Genomic DNA, 24,502 nt, shown 5'->3' on the forward strand with positions numbered 1-24,502 from the left:
GACACAATATACCTCCCCTCCCCTCACTCGCTAGGATTCAAGAATCGCAATCTAATTCCTATATAGAATACATGCACATGTATGTATTGTAGACTTCTTCTCGCGCTCAACAAATCTTTGATGACGTTCTGCGGTACCTCGTACTAATTATATATTTTACATTACAGTTTTTTTTTATAAACTAATTAAAACGTGGAAGATGGAATCCGTTCTCAGGTTTGTTGTTAAAGGGAGGTAACTCATATACACAATCGATCAAATATGATCCTTGTAACTGGATGCGGGTGACCGATTTCCAGTGACGAGATTGCCAATCGTCTGACCAACCAGGAAGTTTATAATTCGACGAATGGAGCTGGAGGTGAGTTGTAGCTTATAAACCATATATTAAAACAACAATGTCAATATTTATAAATATTTAAACATTCATTTAACGAGATACCTAAAATCATTTAACTGTTGGTAATTTATATTACGTGGTTATTCACATGTAGGAAAGGATCACGGTGGTTCTGTAATGAAAATGCATGTATTCATGGTGAATTCCCAAAGAACTGTACCATTACGTATATATTCTAGAAAAAAGCAATATCGATACAATGTAAAAGGATGTATCTTACACTGTACGAATGAATATATACTAATATAAATATTGGGGGAATAAACACTGGTTTGTATCTTAATTATAGTTAAAGTGAATAGTCGGGCAAAGAAAACTCTATCAAATCAATCAATGTATAAGATAATGAGTAGAAAGAGATTATTCCTATCTTATATATTTTACAATGATATTTTGATACTAGCATGATTTAAAAACAAAGAAAACCCGGTATACACAGTGTCTGTATAAGGATTAACGACTGGCATGAGACGGTTAACAAACTTGTGTATTGGGCACCGTACTATACGCTACTATCATTAAACTTATAAATACCCGTTGTGATCCTTCCATTCTTTTCATATTGTTGAATGTGTATAACTTCCTTGTTGGTCGAAACCAACATGATTGGTAGATATATTATTCTGATCAGAAGTTCTACCGAGTGACACAAATATCAAATCAAAATGTAATTGGTTTGATACCACGCGTCGATAATATAAACAAAATTACACACAGGGCGTAACACTACACTTCAATAAGCGGTATTACTGGATGGATCTTGGTAAGTCAACTTGTTATTAGTTTTGTAATATAACATATACTATCCTTAGTTTGTTGGCGTTAACGTCCTATCAACAGTCAGGATCATAAGGATGTGCGTGGTTTAGGAGGTGGAAAAAAACCGGTGTGCCCAGAGAAAAATCACCGACCAGCGGTCAGTACAGTGAACCTGGCAACTGCTTCACGTGGGATTCTACCTCACAGCGTAAATGTGGAAGCCTTGTTATAAACTTGTAATATGTCGGGACATCTTAACCACTCGACCATCGCGTTCCCGAGGTCATAAAAATGAAACAATACGGTTGCTAGGGATTAAAGATAGTGTTTCGTATTACAACCATTTAAAATGTTTACAATGGAAACCGTGAATAACGATTTAAACAAACTTGTAAGGGATATCATAAACTTAAATCTTGAAATGTTTATCTATATAATGTACAATTGTAAATCAGTTTTAATGGCCAGGGGCCAGTTGTTCAAAGTTCTCTCAAAACATCGTTTACCTGTCTCAATTTATATGTACATGTTCAAATTTTAGCAGACAAGCTTCTATACCATTGTTCTTCATCCGTTTCGTTTTTACTTGTTTACTTAAAAGTATTGATCGAAGTCTGACATTTTAACTTTCAAACTTTATTTATTAGTCTCTTGACAAAATACATTGTGTAGAGAAACATATTTACAACAGTCAAGAAATGCAACATAGAAGGAGGACAAATTATATGATTTTTTTAACCATAACTTTGATATGCTTACATAAATTTCTCATTATTTTTATATTCTTTGTGTTCAGAAGCTGTGAACATTTTATGATATTTGGTCTGGTGTAATAGTACTCATTGATATATGATTTCCTTTCTAAGGTCAAAAACGGACACTTTAAAAAATAATGTAATTAACACCAATATCATTGGTATCACAATAAGTACAAATTCTAAGAATATATTCAATATGGGGCGCTAGTTAACGCGCCTCATAGAATATATTCTTAGAGGAATTGCTCCATACAAGCATGTTGAACATAAAAGCACAATCCAATCCCTACGTGAACACTTGTATATTTCTATGCTTATCATAAATTTATATACACAGAGATCTAACATTTAAAAGAAAAAAATGCAAACATCGTTTTCAATGTCTGATAGAGGTTAAACTCTTATTTTGATTGAAAATATTGAAAGTATTGAAGTGCGTGTATACCATATATCACTATTAAAGACTATTTTCCCAATACGACAACTTTTTTTGGTCTCTGACGGGCCAGCCGCAGCACAATTTGAGCACCCCTCTAAGACCTCTTTATTCAAATTGTATGTATTTGATGGTGTTCATATAGCGGGAAAACATTCTGATTTTTTTTTCATTTCAGTTATGAGTAATCCACATCCTGCCCTTCCTACCTACTATGCCAATGTCGGGGGTACGATGGTCCCCATAGCGGTCCCTCCTGGACATCTCCCGTACGGACCAGATCCATACTACGTCTACGTCAACGGGGCGTTTGTACCGGTGGTGCAAGCAGCACCGCCACCTCAGCTAACCCGATACGCAGTGCCGCTACGTCAACCGGTTCCGTTTCAGACTGTTACCCCACCGCCACCACTACCACAACCCCCAAGGCAGCCACAGCGTCCACAGCGGCCACAGGCGAGTCACGTGGAAAAGGGAGGCGTAACTCCATCGGGAGCCGTTCCTCCTCCGCTGCCAGTGGTAAGGTCGAATATTTACAACCGACAGTAAACTCAGACGTAAATAAGACAGAATTGATAAAAAAAATAATGCAAATGTTAAAATAGATTAAACTATGGAAACTATCAACGTATTAAGATGTATATCTGTAATAAAATACAATAATGTACATGAATAGCATGTGAGAATCGAATTCAATATGGTAAGCAAGCACGTGACACATTTTATTCCATAGCCTAAACGGAAATAGGATATTTCCTAATAAGCATTCTATTGTCGACTATGAAACGTCTTGAATTATGCATTGTCTATCATACTGGCGGAGTGAAACTAAGGGAAGTAACTCTGACACACTCAGAATGATTTCCAGAGACATCTCATAATCAGTTTCCTTTTAAGGTGTACTGTTGTATTTGCTGTATTTGTACAGCATATTGTTTAGCTGAAAGATTCTTATTTCATATTTTCTTATAATATATTTTGTGGTATTCGATAACACTAATCTTGATTGGTGACATTTTAGGCGAAGCAATACGCGATGGTATGTGCCATAGACTTCGGGACAACCTACAGCGGGTACGTTTGTTCATGGACTGATGAATTCAAGAATGATAAACTGAAAATGTTCTGTCGTTCATGGAAGGCTGAGCAGGGCCAGACAGAGAAAACCCCTACAGTGGCCCTTTTTGACCCGAATATGGATTTGAAATATTTCGGATATGAAGCCGAGAAACGGTATGCCGAGCTAAGTCCAAGGGAACGAAAGCAATGGTATTTATTCCAGAAATTTAAAATGAAACTCTATGAAGCAAAGGTAAGTCAAGGTATTCTTCTAAATATCAAAACATGCTTTAAAATGTTTGATCAGATTTTGATTATTTCTTCATGTTTTATCCGCTTTTTTGGTTAAGTCGCTTACATAGACATGAATTTTCTATAAGACTTTAGTGAAAGGTCGGTCATTCAGTTTCTAATTCCTAGTTCCTAATTACGAAATAGCGAAGCAGACAATGTAAACTTAATATTAATTTCTGAAAAAAAACCTGTTTAACCTTGCTGTTCACACATCAATGTTCTTTTGATATGCTTCGGGTTTTTATCTACAATTGTAGGTTGCTTCTCAGCATTAACCACTTTATCATATAATAAATGCAGGATATGGTATATCCAAGCCAATATGTTATTCTATATTGCTAGTAGCGATTACGAGGATAAACAATCACAAGTGACAACAATCTTATGATAATTCTATACAATCAGTATTTATGTTCGGATAAACTGAATTTTATGCAATTTTGCTGTTGAAGGATCTGAGCTTAGGAACAACGATAAGAGCGTTCAACAGAAATGACGAACAGCCAGCGCTGAAGGTGATATCAGAGGTTCTGAAATATCTAAAGAAAGACGTCCTTGAAACAGCAAGACGAAAGAGACGATTAAATCTGGACGAGGATAAAATTCGATGGGTCATTACAGTTCCGGCAATTTGGAGTGACAAAGCCAAAATCTTCATGCGAGCTGCAGCAGATAGCGTAGGTGAAACATATTTGGCTTGCTTTATTAGGTTAAGTGTCCTATTAATTGTCAGGGTCATTTAAGGACGACCTCCCATGTATGCAATGTCTTACGGCGTGTACATGACTGTATGGTTTTGGAGGCTGCAGTATATTCGTTGTATCTCGTTGAGATAGTGGAAATAATTTCTATGGCATGCCACGAAGACACCGAACAAGTTCACTCCACATGATCACGTGATACTGACACGGGAAAACCAGTCTTCCCACTCACTTTATACTTAACTTTATGCAAAAACAGACAATCTGTGATAATCTGATGTTTGTTATTCATGCCTTCAACATATTGACATTTTGTGTAACCCATATTCGACCACTCCAGTCTAGTTTCGTCGAGTTCCGTTAAGACTTTATATGCAATTTATATTGTCATTAGTCTGTTTTTGCATTTGTTAAACAGATTTTTAGGCTAAATTATTTTGACATTCTGACAACATTCATTATTTTCACTTACCTAATTCAGCTGACTTTAAAATCTATGTTTCATTTCCAGCATTGCTCATATAAGCGCAAAATACTCCAAGTTCTTTTCAACTGAGCGCATGAATTGAAATAAATATAAGTAACGTCGTTTATTGTAAAAGTATCGAAGGATATGTTCAAGTGATGAACATATTGATAACCAAATTTCATCTGTCTTGTATGACAGGCCGGAATTGAAGATGAGAATTTGATGCTCGCTCTGGAACCGGAAGCTGCCGCTCTTTACTGTCGTCACATCAAAGAGGATATGACGTCACCAATCACCACCAAGCCTTTGGGATCGGAAACGAAGTTCATGGTAGCAGATCTCGGAGGTAAGCATTTTAAATTTCAGAATTTGTTACCACAACATCAAACATCATATGTGTCTATGTTATTAAATCCTTTTACGAAAAAATGCATTATGCAAAATTCTGAAGTTTGAATGTCGTATGTTAAATCCTTTAGCCTCCCAAAACATAACCACATATTTGGATATGGAGTACAATGTCATTTTTCAAAAAGTTATAATTGTTGACTGGTTCATTTTGAAAAAAAATACCAGTTATTGAATTGCAATACAGAAACAAATGTGACATGATTGAAACATAAAAAAACATCCAACTCAATGTTCTTGCATATTTATACAGTCAAGCATAGCGTGCTCTTTACGGTTTCGCAATTTCGTAATGACAGATTATCCATTTGTTTCCCGATATCTTTTAAGGGGGAACCACTGATATCACCGTCTACAAGAGATTAGAAAGGGGAGCTCTTCAAGAATTACACGTACCGACCGGAGGTCACTGGGGCGGAACAACAGTCGACAAAGCATTTCATAATATGCTGGTGGCTATATTTGGAGCTGAAGTTGTTAAAACTGCGAAGGAAGAAAGTCCAGGAGAAATGTTGAGTCTTCAACACAACTTTGAACGTGCTAAACGCGACTATGCACCTGGAGAGAGGAAAAACATATCAGTTAAGTTCCCAGCAATTATGGGAACGATTCTTGAGGAATTGACTGGTGAAACTCCGACAGAATTGATAAAAAATATTGGACCGTCAGCTCAAGGGGTGTCCTTTGTTGCAGACAAAATATCTATAAATGATCAGAAATTTGAAACATTGTTCAGTGAATCCCTGGATAACATGATCGTTCATCTGAACGATTTGATGTCGAGGCAAGAAATCTTTCCTCTGGACACAGTCGTGCTCGTGGGAGGCTACTCTGAGGCGCGCATCATAAGAAAGCGATTTGAGGAATTTTTCAGTGAATCCAGGTTCGTTTCCCCATCTGACCCGTCTATGGCTGTTATGAAAGGCGCAGCTTTGTTCGGACATGAACCCCTGGCGATCACCTCGCGAGTATGTAAATACACTTACGGAGTGGCCATATCGGTTCCGTTTGAGACTGGAAAGCACGATGAGAAAAAGAAATTCAAATGTGGTGATGAATATATCTGTGATGACATATTTGATATTCATCTCAGGAAAGGGCAGAAAGTCGCCATTGGCTCGGAGCAAGTAGTGAAGGAACTAAAGGCTCCAGGGAATGATAATAAGGTTATAGTGGACGTCTACGCGTCCCCCAAAGTTAATCCCGTGTATGTGACAGAAGACGGATGCATGAGATTGGGCGAGGCGATTATTACTCTGTCAGAGAACATCAAGAAGGACGATCCAATCTTCGTCAGGATTCTTTACGCTGGAACAGAACTTGAAATGCAAGTGACGGAAGGACAGTCGGGAAAGATTTCACGTGCAAAATTCAAGTCTGTAGGATAGGTAAAAGTTATTCGTGAAATTAACATGTTAGGCTAATAATGGCGGAAAAACGAACGAGAACGATTCCACGTGCTAAGTGAAAGGTCATCCTTTGAGTTGATATAAATGCAAATGATAATACATGTATAGATATTCGTTTGTAAAGTTACTGACTGCAATGTGATCTGAGTGGATTTGGTAACAGTTGACTGATCCGGTTGGTAATAGGACGTTAATTAATCAAACAAACAAACAGTTGTCTAGTCATTAAGTCAATTTTCAGCGGATAAACGAAACTTTAAAGTATGTGGGACTGAAAAGACAATATACAATGTTTGATTTATATGATGGATAAATGAATGCCAAATCATATTTAAGTGTACGAATGCTTCTAAACATATATTTAAGAAAGAAATTTCAACTAAATTAAATTTCAGCTGAACCTTTTAACAAGGTTTGTTTTATCATAATATCGTGTAATTTGCATAAAAATGAAAACTTAACTCGAGGGTTTTCACAAACCCAACACATGTATTGAGCGCAAAGTCAATAACATTTGTCCTATATGTCGTTGCAACTTTGATACAAAATATACTGCAATGTATGATTATTGTTCATAGTTCTAGCGTTTGCCCAAGCAATGTCAAATTAATTTCCTAATATAATGAAACAACAAGCCACCATGTAATAGACATTAGGGCTGTTATATTGCAATACAGTGGCGATGAATGTAGAAATAATGCATGATCAGTGACTTCAAGTAGTAGTTGTAATCTTGACAAAGTTTAATGCATTCTGCTATTTCATTTTGTCCAAGACCAAAATACATTTTGTGCTTGAAGACACACTATATTCTTATCATTATGCAGCATTTATCAAAATATATATTACGACAAGTAATCATCCAAATAAATATTGTCTTTACCTTTTTACACTTTCAATATTGTAGAGAAAGAATAACTGATAATAACTGAAAATATGTACACGTGTATCATGAACAAAATGAGTCTTAACTTTCAATTTGAATGTTCCAATGGTGTACTATTCCCATCGTAACTCTCCATATTGTCCTTAAAGGAGTATTATCCCATAATGCCCAATAGTCTCAACAACGCGATCTGTTTCACTTGTTCCACTCCGTTGCTCACTTCCTCATCGATGTCATTTTCTAGCCGACTTTTCAGTCCCTCCAAGATTGCATCCTTTTTGTTTTTGCGGGCACAGATGACAAAGGGAAAACCAAACTTGTTCCTGTATTTCGTATTTCTTTCTTGCATTGCTTCTTTTTCGTCTCGAGTTAAGCTGTCGATACCTGCAGCCTTCTGTTCGTTTTGGGACTCCACAGTTAAGGCCCCTGCAACCTTCCCGACAAGATCTGGATGTAATCGAAGGACTCCTTGCTGCCCTGAAAGTATACTAAACATATTTAATACACCAAACGATAACATTTCCACGTCATAAAATGTAGAATCATAGAATTCATACCAAAACACTTATCAATTATATTCACTCCGACGTTAATACGGTGTTCAAAAAGTAACATGTAGTTTATATATTAGTTTATTTTGCCCAATGTGACTTACCGTCATCCGGAAGATTGTCTAGGAAGTCACCCACAAGCTTATGTATGTGATAAACATCCCTGAATGGACGGTGCTGCCACACAGCGGCAGCGCACAGAGAACAATGCTCGATGACGTTACCAAATATGGAGACAAAATCATCGCAATCCAGTTTGTTTACATCCACTATAGTAAGCAACGTCTCTCTAAACAAAGGACCGTAATGTTAAAACAATATCTAGACATTTTTTTTCAATTTTGTTTGGTTGTTTAGCTTTAACATCCTACTAACAGTCAGTCTCATTAAAGGTTGGTTATTTTTAGCTCTATTTACAGTTAAGGTCACATAAGGAAGCCCCCCACCCCTTGTATGCAATGTATTTGTGTGAATGACTGGATGTTTTGGGTACTGTGGCGTTTTCGTGTTATGGCTTCTTACAATAGCAAAACTTTTAGCCATTTTATAGTGCTATCTCACTGAAGCATACTGCCAGAGACACCGGCCAGCACGACAGTCTCCAGTTGTGTGGGCATGTCAGTATCTTCATTTTTAAACATTAATCCCAGGTCCGGGTTGATTTTAAATACTTACGTTTACCAGTAAGATGTCGGTTTCCAAAAAGGTTATATTTTTGGGTTGAAGATATGTTATATAAAAACACCAAATTCGCTACAGCATTATGCTCAGGATTTTACAAAAGCACATTATCGATTAGTATCAATGCTTAATTAGATGTTACATGCTTGGTCCCAATATGTCAAACTACCTAACTGTTTTTATCATGTAATTATTTTATATACCTTAGCCTAAAATCACTCCAATTGTATTAAAGTAATGAACGTGTCTGTGGATGTAAATTTCTTATGTAATGTATATAACTTAATTAGTAACCGTTTCTATGTTCTCTTGTACTATAATTATTCATTTCAAAATATTGTAACTTAATATCCACCTACGGAAAGAATTTATATAGATTTTGCCTGTTAATCAATCCGTTTGACTGCAACATCATGTCAATACAGTTTGTTAAAATAAAAAAATGACGATGTTTCAAACACACTGAAATTCCCATATCACACTGAATGATATAACACGCGTGTTATGACGTGTGATAAAATAAAAATCTAAATCTATTAATATCCCTTCAAAGTTTTCCGGTAATAGTCACTTAATAGACCAGATGGATTTCGCCATTCATTCTAGCAATATGTCCGATGTCCTATGAACTTATAGAGCTAAATGCAATGTATACGAAACTATGTCTTTCTATTGTATTACTTACTTTCACTTTAGGTGTTCCTTATTACAATCAAATATGTATTAGTATACTCCGTACCTCGTAGCGATAACAAGCTGTGACCCATCATGATATAATTTATAACATCAGGCAGGTAGTTACTCCAGTGTATCCGCATCATTTTCTTGTTCATTTAAACGTTGAATGTCTTTCATTTGGCATTCATAGCCAAAATGAATACTAACTGGAGATAGGCAAATTGCATGAAGCGCGCTTTGAATCAGTCTCTGACCAGTTGGCTTTCATTTTGGCTATGAATGCCAACTGAACTTATATCAATGCCAACTGCGCCTGTTCAGGTTACATAGTGGGACTGCAGTGGATATGTTAATATTTCAATATTAATACTGATTACGTTTATATGTTAAATATGTACTTTAATATTACTATAATATTTAGAACGCGTAAATAAACAAATTAAATAAATCCTCTTAAAGTTGGTCGCCGATCGCTAACAGGACTCCCATGGATATCTAAAATTCCCATCAAATTCCTTGCATGCCGAAATGTACATGGTAACTGTAGCGTTGTTATGAAATTGTATAATTGGATCTCCACTGTTGCCATTGGCTAATACATGGTCATATGTAGGTAGATACAGCATAACCTCTATCTTAGAAAATCACTACAGCAGAGAGGATCCATATGCATTACTTGCATGAGGGGCATATTCAACAGTAAATAACATATTTTTGGCATTGCATCCACATTGTTTTAACCATGGCTACGTCCCTGACATGCATGTACATCACGAGGGACACATGTATACGTTTTGTACAGTGTCAACTCATAGTTAGAATAATGCAAAATGTGTCCGTAAAATCAAATGACATTGGCCGGGTTTACATGCATACATGTTTGTTGAAATATTATGTATCAATTCCACGCCGTAAAATATCAATGCGTTACAAGTATTAAACGCCTTGAATATCAATGATACATCACCAGCTGTTCCATGTTATGTATTCTCTTTTCATATCAATTACAATATAGGAATACTCAAAAGATTGGTAAGCGTGCATTATCAGTTCAGTAATATTATCAGTGTAGGGATCTTTATGTTTAAACTCGAGAAACGCAGAGAACCACATCATGTAACATAGCATGTAAGTAATCATAATGCTTCTAGAAATCGCATCATGTAACATAGCATGTAAGTAATCATGTTAGTAATCATAATGTTTCTATAAATCGCATCATGTAACATATCATGTAAGTAATCATAATGATTCTATAAATCGCATCATGTAAGTAATCATAATGTTTTTATAAATCGCATCATGTAACATATCATGTAAGTATTCATAATATTTCTATAAATCTGCAATAGGTACATATAATATACAATGTAGGGTAACTTACGTCGGCATTTTCTCCGTCTGTCGATGTACACACAATGTAGGGTAACTTACGTCGGCATTTTCTCCGTCTGTCGATGTACACACAATGTAGGGTAACTTACGTCGGCATTTTCTCCGTCTGTCGATGTACACACAATGTAGGGTAACTTACGTCGGCATTTTCTCCGTCTGTCGATGTACACACAATGTAGGGTAACTTACGTCGGCATTTTCTCCGTCTGTCGATGTACACACAATGTAGGGTAACTTACGTCGGCATTTTCTCCGTCTGTCGATGTACACACAATGTAGGGTAACTTACGTCGGCATTTTCTCCGTCTGTCGATGTACACACAATGTAGGGTAACTTATGTCGGCATTTTCTCCGTCTGTCGATGTACACACAATGTAGGGTAACTTACGTCGGCATTTTCTCCGTCTGTCGATGTACACACAATGATTACTATAATATTTAGAACGCGTAAATAAACAAATTAAATAAATCCTCTTAAAGTTGGTCGCCGATCGCTAACAGGACTCCCATGGATATCTAAAATTCCCATCAAATTCCTTGCATGCCGAAATGTACATGGTAACTGTAGCGTTGTTATGAAATTGTATAATTGGATCTCCACTGTTGCCATTGGCTAATACATGGTCATATGTAGGTAGATACAGCATAACCTCTATCTTAGAAAATCACTACAGCAGAGAGGATCCATATGCATTACTTGCATGAGGGGCATATTCAACAGTAAATAACATTTTTGGCATTGCATCCACATTGTTTTAACCATGGCTACGTCCCTGACATGCATGTACATCACGAGGGACACATGTATACGTTTTGTACAGTGTCAACTCATAGTTAGAATAATGCAAAATGTGTCCGTAAAATCAAATGACATTGGCCGGGTTTACATGCATACATGTTTGTTGAAATATTATGTATCAATTCCACGCCGTAAAATATCAATGCGTTACAAGTATTAAACGCCTTGAATATCAATGATACATCACCAGCTGTTCCATGTTATGTATTCTCTTTTCATATCAATTACAATATAGGAATACTCAAAAGATTGGTAAGCGTGCATTATCAGTTCAGTAATATTATCAGTGTAGGGATCTTTATGTTTAAACTCGAGAAACGCAGAGAACCACATCATGTAACATAGCATGTAAGTAATCATAATGCTTCTAGAAATCGCATCATGTAACATAGCATGTAAGTAATCATAATGCTTCTTTTCGCATCATGTAACATAGCATGTAAGTAATCATAATGTTTCTATAAATCGCATCATGTACGTAAACATAATGTTTTTATAAATCGCATCATGTAACATATCATGTAAGTATTCATAATATTTCTATAAATCTGCAATATGTACATATAATATACAATGTAGGGTAACTTACGTCGGCATTTTCTCCGTCTGTCGATGTACACACAATGTAGGGTAACTTACGTCGGCATTTTCTCCGTCTGTCGATGTACACACAATGTAGGGTAACTTACGTCGGCATTTTCTCCGTCTGTCGATGTACACACAATGTAGGGTAACTTACGTCGGCATTTTCTCCGTCTGTCGATGTACACACAATGTAGGGTAACTTACGTCGGCATTTTCTCCGTCTGTCGATGTACACACAATGTAGGGTAACTTACGTCGGCATTTTCTCCGTCTGTCGATGTACACACAATGTAGGGTAACTTACGTCGGCATTTTCTCCGTCTGTCGATGTACACACAATGTAGGGTAACTTACGTCGGCATTTTCTCCGTCTGTCGATGTACACACAATGTAGGGTAACTTACGTCGGCATTTTCTCCGTCTGTCGATGTACACACAATGCTTTCGTTTTAATGTCCCGTTTATACAATGAAGGCTAAAGACATATTACTACTGAATACATTGACCTACATATAACGTAAATTAAACCTACTGTACGTTAGTTGTTGTTCTACTGTGTAGGGAGATATGAAACCGTTGAACTCAGTCGTGAATAATACGCATACCATTTTTGCATACGGGTAAACACTCGAATTTATTGCTGCACAGAAAATTGGATTGAGATTTGTTTTGTCTAGACAATTTAGTTTGGTACAAAACATGTTGTCAGTAGTTATTTTTCATTTTTTTTGTATTTCAATTAACAATCGAATTTCGAATAGAGTAACGGAATTTGTACATAAAGAAAACCCTGGTTATATATTCATTTTTTCTTCAAAGTCATATCAACAAGTGCATTTAAAGGTAAGTGCTGACTCTTTCTCACTGATCACTATACTAAAATAATAAGGAATGCAGATATCGCGCGGAACTGCAATAACAATAGGTATTGTTTGGTTTAGTTTTTTAATCTAATATCCTATTAAGAACCAGGGCCATTTAACGACGGCCTTCCGTGTATTTAGGAGACTTCGGTATATTCATGTTGTGACTCACTGTAATAGTCTTTCCATTTCTTAAGCACTATCCCACTGAAGCATGCTTGCCCTGCTGTAGCTGCTGTTATTGTATGATCGTAAAAGGCGACTTAATTTATGATCTTATCTGTTCTCCTCTTCCTAACAACTTACTTGACATCGCCTCACTTTAAGCCTTCTGGTGAGTGTTCGCCCCTGTGAGGTAGGCTCTGGGTTCTGTCCCCTAGCCGATACACCACCACAGTCTATAAAGTGGTAGTTTCTGCTCCTGCTTAGAACTCAGCATTAAGGGAGTATTGTTGTATTGGCCAAAGAGTGGGACGACTAGTTTGTCCATTGACAGTATAATGAGACCGGGTGTCGTGTGTTGCTTGGTGTCTTCGGTGGCATGCTTCAATGTATATAGCACTATAAAAAGGGCAACAGTTCTACTATACAAGAAGACACAACATGAATATACCGCAATCTTCCAAAACACGCACCTCGCACAACATACACGAAACACACCGCATACATGTGAGGCCATCCTTACATGACCATAGCTGTTAATAGGACGTTAATTAAAAAAAGAAAAAAAAAAACACACACACACACAAAACCATTGACATATAATGTGACCGGATGGGTTAGGTTTCTTGGTGTCTTCGGCGGCATGCTTTAGTGGGATAGAACTAGAAAAAGAGAAAGACATTCACTATTACAGGGAGACACAACACGAATATACCACTCACCCACTCAAAGCATACACGGGAGGCCGTCCACAAATGACCCTGGCTGTTCATAGGATATTACAATTATAAACCAAACCAAACTATAGGTGTTGGTACTGCAGCCGCACGAGATCTCTACATTCCTTATTGTTTACGTATATTGATAAGTGAGGTGAAATTATATCGAGTGTTTACTCATATACATTGACATGGCCCCTGTGTATACAAGATTGTGCCCAGGGTAAATTTTTGTCCCGGCCAACGATTGGCTTGTTATTTATGAATTTCCAAATGAAAATGTTTTCTGAGGTAATTATTCCTAGATAACAATGATATGAATTTGGTAATCAAGATATCAATTTTGATAATGAATAGTTAAACATATAAAAATTTTAGGACTTTTAGTGCAAAATGCACCTTATTTAAAAATGGTTACTCTGGTTTTAGTTTGAGCTGAAGGACTTTTATTCTATCTAATGTTATATGAAAACATAGACTTTAAGATCTCTGCATTAAAGAACACAGAAGCTAACTAATATTCGGTTGTTTTCATAATACATTACAAAACTTTAACACTGTGGTCTATGTAAAATTATTTAGTTGGTTGTTTTCTATAGGAGTTAGTATGCATATTTTTCGAGCGGTTTCACGTTCCTCTAGATACTGACGATCCCAACTTACATTGACAAAGGACACCAGCTTACGTACATGTACATAAGATGTAGATCAAGGCATATTTTAATGGCATGTCACTACCCGCCCATTACAAATTTGACGATAATACGATACCATTGTGTGCACATCGACAACCGAATACAATGCCTCGTCCTTGAAATTATTCACCGAGTATACTGCTCAAATGGCATTAGATGGTATTCTGGTGTAACAATATCTTTTATGTGTAAAATCACAAAAATCAACGATTTAAACGAATTGATAAAAACATGATTCATCCGATTATGGAACATGATATTTATCACAACAGTTCACACTGACCCGAAAATATTTTTGACCAGGAATTTAAATCTAGACTGGAATGAAGGTAGACCGAATCACCTGTCTCTTAATAGGATACTCGGATAGTGTTTACCAATAAACAGAAAGTAAAAAAAAAAAAAACATTTTAAGAGACAGATGAAACATTTTAGCCGATACAGTAAATCATGTTGGTAATTTGTTGCTTAGTCATTGCTATTTCTTACATTCAATTTTTTTTTGATGACTAATATTTAGAGCAACTGCAACTTTAGAACCCGTGTCCATTACCTTTAATATGCGCAGATGCATTTTACACATAAAGGTTTTCAACATAACATTTTAAACCATAAACGGCAAAGATATATCATGTACACAAAAACGTTACACAAAGGACAAAGGAACATTATATGCATTTATGATATTCAATTCACTATCGTCTATTGATGTTTTACAAATAATTAACAACATTATATAGTTTAATGTTTGAAGTTTAACAGGGTGACATGTTTTGCCCACTCTCATTCACTGTTTGTATTTTACAAAGTTATTTGAACAAACTTGAGTTTTGGTTTTAGACAGGGTTAATAAGGTAAGTCATTTAATGAACTAAATATTTGAAATATTATTTGTTCACAAACTCTCATATTTTTTAATAAAAATGACAGTATATAGTTGAAGTTCTGCTGTTAATTTCAAAGGGTAAAATAATCTTAGACTGACTATAACGTTTAAATCACGAAAATCTTTAGACAAGTTTTAGTACTCAGATGATTGAGGATTTTACCTTGATTCACGTCAAAATACGGACTGATGACTTTTTATTCCAGTCTTATCATCAATCGTTAATTTGCGTTGTACCAGAGTGAATCAAAAATACATGGGTAACAGAAATGTAAGACATGCTATACATCTTTTTTCAACCAGTTTGATAAACATAAAATGAGCCACAACACACATGTTCTATAACTGACTGAAATTGAGCATTATAACAAATAAGGAACGTTTGGACAACCCTGTAGATGTCCACGTTTTGTATTGAACATCCTACATAAGAGTGGTATCAATTTGAAAGTTTACGAAGTACAAAGGTATACGGCAAGGTTATGCTATTGACAAATATTCTTTTTTTTTCTAAACCAATGATTTTATTAGGTCACCGGAGACGAACTCTCAAGTGACCTCTTTCAATTGTCTTTTATCCGTCGTGTGTCCGTTAACAATTTACATTTTCGACTTCAATGAAATTCAATGAAATTTTGATACTAAACTTTTAAGGCATAAGGCCAATCAAGAATTAATTTCATATGTCCCGCCCTCCAAGGGACAGTGGGAGGGGCCAAAAGAGATTGAATTGACTAAACTTTCCACAGTCTTCATATGCAGACATGGTAGCATCAAATACTCTTCCTTGATTGAAAGATCGCAAGGCCTTTTACAAAAGAAATCCAGGTGAACTCAGATGACCGTTAAAGGGCATGGGTCTTTCGTTCGTTCAAAACATGTGTACATATGTTCAGCGTTGTTTCAGTTAGACAGACAATGTTGTCAATAACCTTTGTTTTACATGTAAGTACAAACAAAGGCCAAATGGGCCTGAATCGCTCACCTGCTATCTGGTAATCAAGGTGCAATACATAAGTGAGACTGTGATAATTTCTACCATGTCACAGTACGTCAAAGGTCCAATATAAGGTCCTTTGGCATCGTGGTTGCTAAGAAGATTTTAGCCTATTTGACCCCTGTGATATTGAGAGAAGGTGACGGTCATTCATTCGAAAGAACCTGGTAGCCCTTCATATCAACATGTCCACGGCCCAATAACAGGTCCCAAGGCCTCTTAGTTATTAAGAAGTCATTTAAAGATTATAGTCTTTTTGACCCATGTGACCTGGAATGAAGGTCAAGATCATTCATTTCAACAAAATTGGTTATTAGGAAGAATGCGTTTAATGGTTTTAGCCTATTTGACCCCTGTGTGACCTTGAATGTCGGTCAGGTGAGCTAATAAACCAATGATTAATAGTTTGAATGTAAACAAGTAACATAATCTGTTCAAATTAATCTTTATACAGTAATTCAATTTATTAAAGATGAACTTCAGAGTTCCAAAGTCATAAAGTAATAAAGTGATGAAGTAATTTTTAAAGTCAATGTTATGAAAATTGAATTCATTTTGCTTACTTGGTGCCAAAGTCTATAAACTTAACTAAATGCAATAAATCAAGTACAGACATACTAAAAACGATTTATAAATTATGTCTTTTAATTTTGATGTTGTAGTAAGTAGTTCATGATAAAGGACATATAATAGTCATAAAGTCAATCTTCTCGATCTTTTTCCATCCCGGATAGTTTTTCCGTCGGTCCCTTGATCTACGATGGAATGTCCATTCCGTATATTAGTATAACCTATTCCGGAATTTAGTATTACCCAATCCGTATTTTGTATGTAACCGGAAGTACCACATGGTAATAAAGTATCCAGCATGCATATGGCGGCCAGACAAGTGTGATTGTCATCTATGTAATCATCACAAAACATCTGGTTTTACATCACACCCCTATAGAACCCCACATACGAAACATCGAGGTTTGACTTAGCGATTGATTTCTGAAGCACAGAAAATTATCAACTTATCTGTTATCCTCGTTTATTCAGCTCGTTGTCGGTATAATTTGACCGGAATCACCGGGGCTAATCGTACAAACCGGGCTACGCTATTTACGCTCGTGGAAACGCTTCTTTAACATAGAAAACTGTCGTCTTGGGAAGCGTTATGTGATAAAATATGTGATCGGTGTTCAAATCACGGTCAAGAATCCAAATATGCAAGTTGCCCACGAAACAGTAGAGTGTTTCACCAGTGGGTAGAAGCAAAATTGATGTTTTATTGTATTGAGACTTTGTCCTGTATTTCGCGCACAGTATAGACGGGTATGTCATACCATGGTTGAAAAATGTTTTTGTTAAATATTAAAACAGATATATATCTGAACGAGACATGGAGTTAAAACTGGATTTAGTTCATTAAATCATCTCAGATTTCAATGATTTGGTGACCTTTTCTTGTTGAATGTTACTGTAAAACTACATTTTCTAAATTACGCATGCGAAAACACTACGGATCGGTTATTAAAATAATAATACAAGGTAATTGATATTAGTTCTTGAAATGTAATTTCTTCAATCGAAAGTCATTTCCATGACAACAGATATATATATATACACGTGATATTTTGTTTGTTTTATTACTCGTACAGTTAATCATTTCTTATGGAAACATATCGAGTTCGTTTAGTTTTGGTGGTCCCAAGAATTGAACTAGCAACATATGTTCCAGTTAGAGAACAGTATCCGTTTTTACGAACGAATTTGAAGTTCCGTCAAATTGAATACGACATTCCGTTGGAACGAAACTGGTTCATCTGCTACTTCTCGTTTGAGGGTTCAAAGTCCTAAGACGCTTATCCGTGATCTAAAATAATGCATGCTTAGAATGTGATTGGTTCAAATTGTATAGAAGAGAATGTTGGCTATGAAATCAGAATAGGTTAGATTACAGTGCAAAATTTGACTGAATTTATTCTTTATACACGGTACATGTATTTCAATTCAAACACATGATAATCATATATAGTATAGTAAATCTTTGCTCAGATGATTAGTAGAAGATTCTCTTATACCTTATTGGATTATATACATACATGTATGAAAATGCTTAAAATAAAAAAAATATAGTTATCAGTAAAATATCGCGTGCGTATATATTTGTTTTACATAAAAAGGACTTTTGATTTTGTTTCTTTGGTTGATCATTATATCAACAGCCGAAGTAGTAAATGGACGGCCTCCCATGTGTGCGGTGTTTTGTGCATGGTATTCGTGTTGTATCTTCTCTTTGTGAAAATCTTGTCATTTTTATAGTAATATAAGTATATTACCGGAGACATCAAGCAACACAACCTACCCAGTCACATTTAGTCCGCTAAATCTGCTTATATTAAGAGGGTTATTTTTAGCTCACCTGGCCCGAAGGGCCGGTGAGCTTATGTTATGGCGCGGCGTCCGTCGTCCGTCGGCGTCCGTCTGTCCGTCAACATTTCCTTTAAATCGCTACTTGTCCTAGAGTTCTGCATGGATTGTAACCAAATTTGGCCACAAACATCCTTGAGGGAAGGGGAACAGAACTTGTATAAATTTTGGCTCTGACCCCCCGGGGGCAGGAGGGGCGGGGCCCAATAGGGGAAATAAAGGTAAATCCTTTAAATCACTACTAGTCATAGAGTTCTGCATGGAATGTAACCAAATTTGGCCAGAAACATCTTTGGGGGAATAAGAACAGAGTTTGTATAAATTTTGGCTCTGACCCCCGGGGGCAGGAGAGGAGGGGCCCAATAGGGGAAATGGAGGTAAATCCTATAAATCACTACTTGTCCTAGAGTTCTGCATGGATTTTAACCAAATTTCGCCACAAGCTTCCTTGGGGGAAGGGGAACAGAACTTTTGTAAATTTTGGCTCTGACCCCCTGGGGCAGGGGGGCAGGAGGGGTGGGGCCCAATAGGGGAAATAGAGGTTAATCCTTTAAATCACTACTAGTCATAGAGTTATGCACGGATTGTAACCAAATTTGGCCACAAACATCCTTGTTGGAAGGGGAACAGAACTTGTATAAATTTTGACTCTGACCCCCCCCCCCCCCCGGGGGGGGGGGGGGGGGGGGGCAGGAGAGGCGGGGCCCAATAGGGGAAATAGAGGTAAATCCTATAAATCGCTACTTGTCCTAGAGTTCTGCTTGGATTGTGACCGAATTTGGCCAGAAACATCCTCGGGGGAAGGGGAACAGAACTTGTGTAAATTTTGGCTCTGACCCCCTGGGGCAGGAGGGGTGGGGCCCAATAGGGGATTTAGAGGTAAATATTCAAATTCCTTCAGAAAAGAAACAATGAACCTGTATTCAGAACATTACTTGGCATTACAAACCAGGTGAGCGATACAGGCCCTCTGGGCCTCTTGTTTGTCGTATATATATAGGGGGAAAAGGCTTTATAATATAGGCAGTTATACTGATAACGGGGGAACCAGTCGTCTCACTCCATTTCTGCTGAGCGCTAAGAGCCTTAATCATACCTCGTGTCAGGCGGTGTCAAGGGAGACGTTTCGAAGAAATAAAAAAGTAGATAAAAGATAAGAACCTTATTTTAGTTGTTCGATCATGCGATAGGGGCAGCACGTACTATTCTACTGAAAAATGAAGAAATGATTTAGGAACTAATATGTATCCACTGCCTTGTATGTTGTTCACTATGCTGGTAAGCGTTTTCGCATGCGTAATTTAGAAAATATAGTTATGACAGTAACATTCAACAAGAAAAAGTCACCTAATCATTGAAATCTGCGATACTTTTATGATCTGAATCAAGTTTTAGCTCTGTTTCTCGTTTAGATATATATCTGTTTTAATATATAACAAAAAATCACACTCTTCAAATGTTTGCGAAATTAAGGACAAAGTATAATACAATACAACATAAATTTTGCGTCTACGCATTGGCAAAATACTCTAATGTTCCGTGGTCAACTTGTATATTTGGATTCTTGGTTTGTACGATTAGCCCCGGTGGGAATGGGATGTGGTTTTCCGTGCCATCGGTAGCATGCTTCAATTTGTTTTCTTGATTGATTAATTAACGTTCTATTAACAGCCATGATCATATAAGGACGGCTTCCCATGCATGTGATGTGCTGCGTGTAGGGAGTGTATGGTGCGTGTTCTGGGGGACTAGTATATCTGTGTTGGGTTTTCTTGTATACTGGTGCTCTTTTTAGAGTGCATTATCACTGAAGCATGCCGCCGAAGACACCAAGCACCTAACACCACCCGGTCACTTTATACTGACAACGGGCGGCCAGTCGCCCCACTCCCTGTATGCTTAGCGCTACACAGCAGCAGAAACTACCACTTTTATAGACTTTGGTATGTCTCGGATAGGGGATAGAACCAATCGTACCTCACAGGAGCGAGCGCTCAACTAAATGCCAAAAGTGAGGCGGTGTCGCGAGAGACGTTAGGAAGCCTAACGATATTAGGAAGAAAAGAAAAGATCCTAAAATAAATTGTTTACGCATGAAATAGGAGCAGCAGGTACAATTCTGCCACCCTCCTTGTAGGACAACCATGCGTCAGTGACATAAGTACTATAAAAAGGGAAAGATATTCTCTATTACAAGGAGACACAACACGAGTATACCGCAGTCTCCTAAACATAGACATCCACTCACAGCATACACGGGAGGCCGTCCACAAATGACCCTGACTGTTAATGGGATATTACAATTATAAACCAAACTAATTCTACTAATTCTAGAAAATGGTGGAAAATTGCTAAAACTACGGGGAAATTACTAATAACAGCAAGCAATCATTTCCTTTTAAAAACAATTATGAAGTTTTTATCCGTCCACTGGATAAAGCTGATATTGCTGACTCTATTCTACCCGAATTACCTCCCCTGTCCCATGTTGAACTATACGATATTACAATAACTGAACAAGATATAATTGATCAACTTCTCTTTTAAAACAATAATAAACCAGCTGGACCAGATGGTATTTTACCAGTTTTTATTAAACATAATTCGCCATCTTTAGTATATTCTCTTAAATTACTATGTAACTATTACTTATGTTACAACACTTTATAAAAGGAAAAGTGAAGTTAGTGGCCTTAATAATTATAGACCCATCGCGGTCACATCTGTCTTTATCAATTTTTTAGAAAATATTTCAAGTCATGATATGTTAAGTGAACATCAGTTAGGTTATTCTTTTGAAAATACTTTGTAAATTAATTTCTGAAATGAAATGAAAGAAATGTGCAAGCGGCTCCACATCCACAAAACCATCAGTCAGATGGATGGTGGAGCGGTTCAACAAAACCCTTGTGAACATGCTCAGTATGTTTTTGAACTCACACCAAACCAATTGGAATGAGTACCTACAATATGTGATGATGTGGTTTATTAACCCCTTTAGGCCATGGGCTAGAAGGGTACCACATGCAACCCCCCCCAAACCTCCGAACCAATATTTTTCTGAGCCCTTATGACCAACTGATCACAAATCAAAATGTTAACATTGCATAAGTTGGGATGAACTTCTAGTTATGACGTCATAAAGATGGCCGCCATCTCGATTTTCACTAAAATTTGAAAAAGAATCATAACATTGACATTTTTCAACCGAAAGAGACAAATGAGGTATCAAAATGAATGGACGGTGCTGCCACACAGCGGCTGCACACAGAGAACAATGCTCGACGACGTTCCCAAATATGGAGACAAAATCATAGAAATCCAATTCGTTTACATCCGCTATATCTCTCTAAAGAATAGAACCAAATATTATCATTAGATATAATATCATTCATTCGTTGAAATGAACAAAGTAAGTGGTGATATTTGCAAGTAGTCTGAATACAAGATGAGTTGGTCTGATACCAAACGGTGTCGGCGAGTTGTCATGTAATAGTGCGCTTAAGGCCTACCTGAGACATCTATCTGTCATCAAGTCTAATAGCAGGTGTGCAAGGCCAGAGTATCTCGAGGTAACATGTGTGAGATCTAACTTAAAACAAAGTCACATATGCATATGGTGTATATCGGGTAGCAGTATATATGCATTCAATTTTTTCGGGCCCTTATCAATAATAAGCAGTAGTATGCAATTTCATGTATGATATCTAACTTAAAACACAATCCCTTCTGTGTGCATGTGCTCCACAATTTTAACCATTCACTTCTTATAAAATTGGTAAAGGTAAATTTCATATTTGCGTTCATCCATGCTATTCCATTCTTCATCACACGTGTCAACGTCTTTTATTGCACATTACATGTGTTCATCATTACAATTAAATATACATTAAAATTGCTCGGCCCCCGTAACGATAATTAGCTATGACATATAGAATGTATGAAATAAGCACATTTATATGTATGCATGTACATGCCGACAAGGCAAATTTATGTTTGTACTATGTAAAGAAGTAGTCAGCATAATACATATGGTGTATGTAAAAGTAATCGACACTGACCTAGTTTATATGCATATGCTGCAATACATGTATTATGTATGAATTGCACGTCTTAAAGACCTGCTCTGGCGAAAAGTCAAAATTTTCTGTTGACTAACTTTTTTCAATTCAGATAATTGAGAATTGGAATTCACACTAAAGCTTTAAATGTAAAACAAATAATATAATGGTGTGCTTGATTTTGAGCTATATTGAATCAAAGATGATTATTTTTTATATACAATTTTCATTTCGGTGAACCTAAGAAAGATTCACAGAAAAAAATTACTTGATATAACTAAACATGTTGTAGCAACCGCGTGTTAAATAAAAATACCAAAAATTGTACCAAATTCACCTTTCACATCTCTACCAAAAATTGTACCAAATTCACCTTTTCAAAATGATCACCAAATTGTTCATTTCTTAAAATACGTGTATAAAAAAATCTACAAGCATTAGAAGTCTAATTTTTTGACATATTTTCTTTATGGGAACTGGCTATCGATTGAAACAATTAGTTTTTGAGAATCATAAAAACTCTTTGAGTACTGATAAACGAGACTTCAACGAGACTGAATCCTCACCAGGGCAGATTCTTAATTATCTAGTCATTACAAGTGAAGTTAACGTCTTGAAAATTAAAAATGAATCCTTACATTTCATATCATATGTATTCTCTATTCACTGCTAAAATAAAGACTTTTTCTAAGTTCTCGTGGCCCTGTTAACTCTCAAGAATGTTCTAATAAGTGTGGATCTAATAATATTAAAAGTCGAGGAGTAGATCAGAGTATCGCACCAGGTAGTAATATAATATAGTATATATAACATAGCAATAAAAGCGCATCTATAAATCAGCAACACTTATATAATATATGCTATAAACTTACGTAGTCATGATTTTCGTCTGTTGATGTGCACACAAAACGTCTAATTTGTGTAATGGCAGGTAGCGAGTTAATGTAGGTCAGCTGGTATTCTGCTGCAGTGTAAGCGTACGGTGTTAAATCTAGGGAAACGTGACACCGCTCGAAAAATGTGCATACTATTGCACACCTTTATGTGTACGATTAAACACGTGAATGCCATGGAATTGCATTTAAGTAATATAAAGGTTTGTGTCTTTCAATTTAAGGTTTATATAGCATATATGAAGGCATTTCAATCATCTCAAATACGTCTATTATATACTTTTAGGAACACTTTACATGGAACGTAGACTAGTTTTGAGAAAAATGTCTAACTGCTGTCTTTGGAGCAAAACATGTAGGTTTGTAGAAATTAAACTCCTGAATTAGATATTTTTTTCTTTAAAACATTATTCCAACTTTGTTAAGATGGCATTATAACATTGAATATGTACATTGGTATCGATTGGGACGTCCCATATACGCCATATTTTCATGTTACAATCTACAGCCGCCATTGTTCTGACAAGGTCAAAAAGGACTCG

General features: G+C 36.5%; 2 protein-coding genes across 5 annotated transcripts; one reads left to right on the forward strand and one right to left on the reverse strand.

Moving 5' to 3' along the window:
• Window positions 1–245: 245 nt before the first annotated feature.
• On the forward strand, window positions 246–6,798 carry LOC138328053 (heat shock 70 kDa protein 12A-like). Of its 2 annotated transcripts, none has more exons than XM_069274652.1 (6): window positions 246–361; window positions 2,532–2,872; window positions 3,375–3,665; window positions 4,159–4,383; window positions 5,075–5,222; window positions 5,615–6,798. In XM_069274652.1, exons 2-6 carry the CDS (start codon window positions 2,534–2,536, stop codon window positions 6,670–6,672), a joined length of 2,061 nt encoding a protein of 686 aa, XP_069130753.1. In that variant the 5' UTR covers window positions 246–361; window positions 2,532–2,533; the 3' UTR covers window positions 6,673–6,798. The 2 variants fall into 2 exon arrangements, with proteins under 2 accessions (XP_069130753.1, XP_069130751.1); XM_069274650.1 differs by lacking the exon at window positions 246–361 and adding an exon at window positions 923–1,163.
• A 130-nt stretch (window positions 6,799–6,928) lies between these two features.
• Window positions 6,929–24,057, reverse strand: LOC138328055 (2-oxo-4-hydroxy-4-carboxy-5-ureidoimidazoline decarboxylase-like). Of its 3 annotated transcripts, none has more exons than XM_069274656.1 (3): window positions 23,940–24,057; window positions 8,235–8,419; window positions 6,929–8,056 (listed from the first exon to the last, which is right to left on the reverse strand). In XM_069274656.1, exons 1-3 carry the CDS (start codon window positions 23,945–23,947, stop codon window positions 7,734–7,736), a joined length of 516 nt encoding a protein of 171 aa, XP_069130757.1. In that variant the 5' UTR covers window positions 23,948–24,057; the 3' UTR covers window positions 6,929–7,733. The 3 variants fall into 3 exon arrangements, with proteins under 3 accessions (XP_069130757.1, XP_069130758.1, XP_069130756.1); XM_069274657.1 differs by lacking the exon at window positions 23,940–24,057 and adding an exon at window positions 12,674–12,841; XM_069274655.1 differs by lacking the exon at window positions 23,940–24,057 and adding an exon at window positions 10,874–11,300.
• Window positions 24,058–24,502: the final 445 nt, after the last annotated feature.

The sequence above is a fragment of the Argopecten irradians genome, chromosome 7 (assembly GCF_041381155.1).
Source record: "Argopecten irradians isolate NY chromosome 7, Ai_NY, whole genome shotgun sequence".
Classification (NCBI taxonomy): Eukaryota; Metazoa; Mollusca; class Bivalvia; order Pectinida; family Pectinidae; genus Argopecten; species Argopecten irradians.

What these genes read in the sequence shown, in the direction of transcription:
- LOC138328053 (XM_069274650.1), top strand. An exon ending in TTCCTCCTCCGCTGCCAGTG is followed by an intron (nt 2,873 to 3,374) that starts GTAAGGTCGAAT and finishes GTGACATTTTAG; the next exon opens with GCGAAGCAATACGCGATGGT. An exon ending in TGCGAGCTGCAGCAGATAGC is followed by an intron (nt 4,384 to 5,074) that starts GTAGGTGAAACA and finishes CTTGTATGACAG; the next exon opens with GCCGGAATTGAAGATGAGAA.
- LOC138328055 (XM_069274656.1), bottom strand. An exon ending in AGACAATCTTCCGGATGACG is followed by an intron (nt 8,057 to 8,234) that starts GTAAGTCACATT and finishes GTATACTTTCAG; the next exon opens with GGCAGCAAGGAGTCCTTCGA.